Source organism: Macrobrachium nipponense, chromosome 26 (assembly GCF_015104395.2).
Source record: "Macrobrachium nipponense isolate FS-2020 chromosome 26, ASM1510439v2, whole genome shotgun sequence".
NCBI classification, from domain to species: domain Eukaryota; kingdom Metazoa; phylum Arthropoda; class Malacostraca; order Decapoda; family Palaemonidae; genus Macrobrachium; species Macrobrachium nipponense.
The window spans coordinates 26,189,417-26,196,916 of record NC_087215.1 but is presented as its reverse complement, the minus strand read 5'-3'; the positions used below and the strand labels follow the sequence as shown (position 1 = coordinate 26,196,916).

General features: G+C 32.7%; 1 protein-coding gene across 3 annotated transcripts in view; it reads right to left on the bottom strand.

Annotated features, from left to right (window-relative positions):
* LOC135200080 (poly(A) RNA polymerase gld-2-like) overlaps window positions 1-7,136 on the bottom strand; it is a 97,426-nt gene extending 90,290 nt beyond the window's left edge. The window contains exons 1-2 of one of the 3 annotated variants that reach the window (XM_064228379.1): window positions 6,988-7,114; window positions 3,638-3,731 (exon numbers count right to left, since the gene is read on the bottom strand). In XM_064228379.1, coding sequence (XP_064084449.1) covers window positions 3,638-3,691 — 54 coding nt within the window. In that variant the 5' untranslated portion in view covers window positions 3,692-3,731; window positions 6,988-7,114. Of the gene's footprint in view, window positions 1-3,637; window positions 3,732-6,976 lie in introns of all 3 variants that reach the window. The other 2 variants (XM_064228380.1, XM_064228378.1) reach the window with 2 other exon arrangements.
* Window positions 7,137-7,500: the final 364 nt, after the last annotated feature.

The window sequence follows — 7,500 nt, the reverse complement described above, 5'->3', positions numbered from 1 at the left end:
CTTCGCACAAACATAAGAAGTGTTTTCAATAGTTTGTCTGACCCCCAACTATTGCAAAGATGCCTGCATGGCTGGACTCAAAATCCAAATGAATCCCTGCATTCCAGGCTTTGGATGAAATGCCCCAAGCATAAGTTTTTTGGCCTATTTAGAGTGAAATTTGGATCAAGATTGACAATTTTAGAAAATAATTTTGGATACTTGCATAGTAACTTGATGGTAAAGTTATTTGGAAAAAGCCCTGATACAGACACGTCACTTCCAATTTATAACAAAGAAAGAACGAGAAGTAAGCAGAAAGCTAAAACAGTAAGCAAGAAGAGAGAGAACGATGAAAAAGAGTACAAAGCTGGAGCATTCTAACAAAACCCTGGCAACAATGAGGGAGCTGGCAACTCCTGACACCCATACACTAAGTATATTTGTATGCTTAGGGTATTAATACCCCTTTTAGGGGGAAGACCAGGAGCCTTGACGAAGAAATCAACAATAAAAGTACAAAAAAGGTAATTATAATAATGTTATTTTGACTTTTCTGAGAGAAAAGCGAAAATTTACATAGCAAATCTTTGGGAGCTCATAACTCAAAAACATACTTATGCGCATGTCGGTAACGATTACTCGGTTATTTATTATCCAATTTTAGAGAGAAAGATATCATTGGAAAGAGGAATAAAAATCCCATAATTCTGTGTGACAGAATTTTGATATCTTTCTTTCTTTCTTTTTTTTTTTTTTAGAATTTTTTGAGTCTAGACTAAAAAAAAAAAAAAAAAAAAAAAAAAAAAAAAAAAAAAAAAAAATCAAAATTCTGTCACACAGAATTGTTCCTTATATAAAGTAGTTTTTATGGTATGATTTTCAATACAATTGATGTCATATTAGCGGAGAAAACTCTACCAATAAATTTTTCAAAAATCATAATTTTTGCTAATAAAACTGAAAGTTTTTGCTCAAATGACTTGAAATTTTTATATGATGAAGGTATTATATATATCTAAAACATATATGAAAATTATGTATTTTGTGTAATAAATAAAAAAAATAGACATCATAGCGGACGGTCCCCTTAATGGCGCTTCTGTCAGGTATGCTATGCCATAACTCTATTGGTGCCGATAACCGAAACTTGGCCTATTATGGCACCATAAATAGTTGATTTTATGGAGCTAGACAAGCCCCATAAAACCAGATCGCCATTAACCGAGTCCGCTGATAACTGGGGACTGCCTCCACATAGCTGCAATTATATATGACAAATACGAAACTGACCATTTATTAAAAGGTTAAAAGGTTCAACTATGCACCACTCCCTCAGACCTTAACAAAACCCCTTGAAAGGGCATATAGTAAATCTTCTGGCACAAAACATATTTTTCTATATATATATATATAATATATATATATATATATATATATATATATATATATATAATAATATATATATATATATATATATATATATATATATATATATATATATATATATATATATATATATATATATATAATATAATATATATATAAAAAGATTCATGGAGTACTATATAAAATGAGGTTTAAGTGTTCAAGTTTAACATACAGACTGAGTAACTGGTTTCAATGATGATTACCAAATACAAGTACAGAATATCTCGCATAACACTGGTAATTGGTTGGAAAACATGCAACAATTTGAAAATCTACTAAACTCATATTAACCACCTCAAAGAATGACCTTAACCTTTTTGCAGTCTTTTAAATAAAATCAAAGTTTTTCGCTTCTTGAACACAAAAAGGCCCATACACAATGCAACAATAATATTTATTTCAATTACTAATTCTGTATCCCTGTTCCATGCAGAATAGGGATATGTATCTACTGAAGTATCTGAAAAACATAGAGTATGATTCAATGTGTATAGTTTTTATGGGCCTTTTTATCTTCATACTTTACTGTTGGATAAAAGTAAGACATTCATTGTTCTTCATACTAATGTAAAATATATGTACTCTAAAACCATTCAATAAAATAAAAAAAAATAGCCTAAGGATCCTATAAACTACCAATAGCAATGCTCATAATATTGCTGAACAATAAAAAGTTTACTAAACCAATGCAAGCAATTTCTATTTCTCCCTATCATTGTTCAAGAAGAATTACTGTAAAATTGAAAAGACAACTTTAAACAAATTAAGATAAGGTATGGTTGAACCAACTCAAATGTAAACACAAATTACTGCAGCCACAGCACATAAAGAGTACCGTTTGCAGACACAAGCCACCAGCAAGGACACATCCAACACCCACAACTGCACAACCACAGGTGCCACTTGCAGAAATGAGCTGGAGTTACATCAAGTAGTCTCCTGAGCATGTGTAGTGGAACTGTTCATTTTGGAATTTTCTTCTTTATTCACTTAAGTGCCACACAGAGTAAAAGGTTATTTATGATGAGTGGGTTTAAATAAAAACTTACTGTTTTATTGTAAACATATAAAACTTACATACATGTAGTATATAAAAAGCTTTCCAAACCCAGTGAATCTAAAATGAAACCCAGCCAATTGTAGACAGTCTGACAATGGAGAGGAAACAACCATGGGATTCCCAAATATATGCTATATGGTAGTATGTACTGTACGCTGACTTCTAAGATGAAAGCAAATTCCCATAACAATAACTGAATGTGCTTGAGAAAAAGAAAAAGAAAAAAGTACCATACAAATGTACTAAATCTGAAACTTCCTCATCCTACAACTGACACAGAACTTTACATCCAAATATGTTTTGTCAATCAAAGGTCAACTACAACATTAAAAAATACATTGTTCGTACGCAGAACAAACTACAGAAAGTGCTAACACTAGCTTCATAATCTAAAAACCTTCTAAACATGATCAAAGTAGAATTTCATATCCATGAAAATGGATAAACATTAAGGTTTGGGAAGTTTGCAACATCAATTTTCCTTGTACGCACTCAATAAACATTTTTTTTTCTCCAATTTTATCTAAAAGAAAAAATATAGATCTAATCGGACAAATGTATGATATACAATAAAATATTGAACATAACACCTACAATAGACTTGCTTCCCAGGGGTATGAAATTCCCATTTTCAGTAAAATATTACAGTAATACTTGAACAGCCACTTTGCAGTCTGTATGTTACCTGCTATCAAAAGGTACAATAGTGCACAATCATGTTATGGCTCAACGTTACCTTTAATATGGAATCCTGTAACAAAGGTGTCGGTAGTGTACACTCGAGATAATCCTACTAGTATTTGAATGTACTAAGCTGTTCAATACAAACCTCCATCAGACCAAACACTAATAATTAATCAATTACTAGACTTATGCACTAGAGCGCCCTTTTTTCAAATGTTTTCTGCTAATCACAATAGACAACCTTCTTGATGTACTGCATGCAAAACTGCTTGGTGTCATTCAGTCCATGGAGGAACACACTTAACTAGTCCACTGAAAAACACACAAATTTTTCCAGGAAGAATCAAATGTCATTTCAAAAACACAACTATGAAATCTATTGAAAAAAATAAACACTTCAAAAATGTTCAACACCAACTGAAGAAGCACCTAATACATAGCCTCCTTATGTGAGAGCAGAACAGATACTAAATGTGTGCGCACCTCTAATTCCCTCTTGGTAGTGGCACAGGTGTTCCTCTCTGTCAAACCAGCCATACTTCTCAGGACTCTATCACTAATGTCACACACTACAATTCTAGCAGATTAGAAAAAAAAGTTACTATGATGAGTTTAATATTCTATATTAATCATAAGCCAGTTCAAGGTTGAAACATGAATTAATTCTTTTAAGCATTATTCTGCCTTATCAATATGCAAGCACAAAAGAGAGAGAGAGAGAGAGAGAGAGAGAGAGAGAGAGAGAGAGAGAGAGAGAGAGAGAGAGAGAGAGAGAGAGAGAGAGAATCTATCTGATGAATGAGTGTGAGAGAATATAATGATGAATGAGTGAGAAATAACATATATGAATAGCTAAAAAAAAATACCACAATATAAAAATGTACAAAATTGGTATGTATACCTAAAGGCCTAAAATAAATTCATGCTAAATTTTGAGACCAACAGCATTTAGCAAAACTGACTTATTAGCAACCTTCTCCCTACATTACTATTATTCAAGTTTGAGCAGGTACAAGCATAGTTCCCAGTTAATGTTTTTGTGCATGTTTTCATGTGGAACTTCTCAAGGTCACAAGACTGAAATCAATATTGACACTTTCTCAAGATGGTGACTGCTCACTGTGGATACAGGACAGTTACAAACGGAAGTCTTTACGAACACAAAAGAATGAACACTTTTTTTTTCTTCTCTTATAAGAGGCTCTAATCAATAAAGATAAGGACAGTGGCTGTAGCAACATGTGGTGCAACAGTCATGCTCAGCTGAACACTTTCAAACCACATTCCGGGTTGGTCTCAGGCAACCAGGCCAGTTGAGTTGATGGTAAAGGAAGAAACAAAAGCCTCTGAAGCCATAATATTGATCCACTCCCTCCTCAATGGCAAACTCCTCATCTGTCTTACCTTAGTGTGGATATATTCACATTACTACCTATCTGTTTCTTTAGTTCACAACAAATAAACCAAATTGTACACAAAACCCTTTCCCAAGACAAAAGAAACTTAGTTTCCAAATTCACTATTTTCCCTTTACTGTATGTTGCAGAAGAAAAATAAACATTGTTACTATTGTTATCATTATTATGATTTTTATTTGCTACAACTATCCAACAACTGTACAATAACAAGAGTGCAAGATAAATTTGTAATAATTTACAAAAAGATGTTACCTATCACAAATGCCATTCTTCCACATTTTACCTATGAAATAGTATAATTATTATCCACAATACTGACGACAATATACAAAAAATATGCTACCTGTCTTTCATGAGAAATTTCAAAGATTCTGATCATAATAATTTCACATTCTTCAATTTCCAGCCATACAATACTATCACAGTACATAAATAACCTTCTAAGTGGCAATAAGCTACAAACAACATTATTGGGCATAAGTTCAATCTTCCAAGAAACCCACGAGACGAGACATTCTACCAGTCCCATGTACTATTGCACGTAAATAAAACATAACCTTACGGAATTAACATAGGTCTTCTACTTCCACATTCACTCACTGCCCACATGTAAATACAAAAAATTCACAATAAACCAAGTACGTGCCGCTAGCATTCACACCAATATGCACAGGTCAACCACATAAAAGGTCAATCAGCAGTTACTTTGTAGGTGTGTTATTCTGATAACTTACAACCGAGCAGGTGTCTATCATATCATTTAGAGGGCAACACATGTGAAGCCCATAACTAAAGATCACACGCTCATGAACTCAACAGAGATAGCATCATTTACTGCAAGTTTATAAATACTACTGGAAACATATAGATTACCATACAGGTAGTATCACTGTCAATAAAAACAGGTAGAGTCATCATCTTTCTAATAAGGTTTGGTAACTCTAACCTCATACTGTGTGCTTACAGGGCACATGAGTTTCCAAAAACAGCCATTTTTCCTTAAACATTGGAAAAATAAAAATCATCATATATGGAACCATACTGGTACTAATCCTTTAATTTACATTGAGAGAACTTTGTCATTTAGTTTAAAGCTTTGTATTATTGACCCTTTTCTCATCATATTCAAGACATTTCACTAACATTTTATTTATGAACTAAACAACATTTGTACCCGATTAAAAAAAACAGATGACTCCACCATAAAAAATTGTCTTCTGTAAAAAATTCATTTGCTCAACAAAAAATTCTAGTTGACAATGTGCCAAATGCTCCTCCTTTAATCCACCTTCAGTACTGACTATAGGTATAGTTTTTCTTTATCTATTATAATAATTGTAAATTACTATATTCTCTCTACATAACTTTTCATTTTAAGGACACTTGCAAAGTTTTTGGCCTTCTTGGCATTTTATGTGTGAATATGCAAGCATTTTGATTAAGAAAGATGAATTTCAATTAACTGAATGTCATAAGCTAATGTATCTGGGGCCACTAACCAACCTCTAATCTCTTGCTGCCTTAAAATATTATACAGTACAGAGAACTGCGTAATTATAATTTGGTTAGACTTAAATTATCAAAACTATCTTGATTGTGCTTTACAGAAATCTTCATATAGTTCAGTGAATTACTATTCTTATGAAGTACTGTAGTTTTACTACAATATGCCAAGATATGTACTGTACAACATGACAGCTTTTTAATCAAATAAATTGCAATATTGGTTATAATGAATTACACTTGATAGTTTCTCATACCTCAATCTTGCCTCTAGTATAACTAGCTAATAACTTTCTTTTCTTAGAAGTGTCAAGCTGGCAGTGTTGATGTGAGTCGTTCTACTCATTTTCAATAAGACTACATATATCCAAATAATATGTACCATTTACAACAGCTCTAAAGAAACCAGTAAAATACGTACTAGTATTCTCATAACCTTAAAATCCTGAAAAGCTGAGTATACAATGCACACATACAGGAGAATCCAAACTTTAAAACTACAACTACATAAGAAAAAGAACTATATTGGCTACTCTAAGTAGATAGATGACTTTGCTGAAGAAACTGACAACCACCACATTCTCCTAAAGTATTCAATGTAACAAATAAATAAATAAAAACAAGTCCAAAACCTGCATCCCTTAAAAAAAAAAAAAAAAAAAAAAAAAAAAAAAACAAAAAAAAAAAAAAAAAAAAAAAAAAAAAAAAAAAAAAAAAAAAAAAAATGCTTTGTTCATGGGTCACTTTACAGTCTTCAGTTATGGAAATACACACACACACTGTCATAAATGACTGACTCCAAGCAAGTCATGCTTACACCTTGAGAGTCCTGAACAGAACCAATTACCAATGAGTGAGAAAGCATAGCATAAATAACAATTCCAAGGTGGCTAGAACCTACCTGTTGCTTACCTGGGTAAATTTCCATTGAGAAGTTGGCATACCTTGAGGTATTGGGTACATGTTTAATCAATTTACTATAGATCTGTGCTGCACCACAAGTTATCAACAGACAGACCATGCATGTAGGAGGAGGCACTGAAAGCAAGGATTATTAGTCAAGCACTTATTAACATAAAAGCATAGAAAGCAAACAATGGCAAAGGACACAGTTCACCAAGCACATGCAGACTAGAAAATCAATAAGTGTTGTGTACATTCCTCTAAGCATATACAATATTTGGCATAAAAGCACTTCCCACAAAACACAGTCCAGAGAGACCCAAGAAATGCAAATATCTATGTAGGACACCAACACCATACATATCCCAACCATAAAGTGAGTGCACCTATTATCTTCAAGTGAAAATGACACTTTAATAATGATATAAAATCTTATGTATACTTACCAAGTAGTTACATGGGTACAGTCTCTAGACCATTGGCAGCTAGAATTTTGAAAATTCGTGGTAGTACTATTTGGCT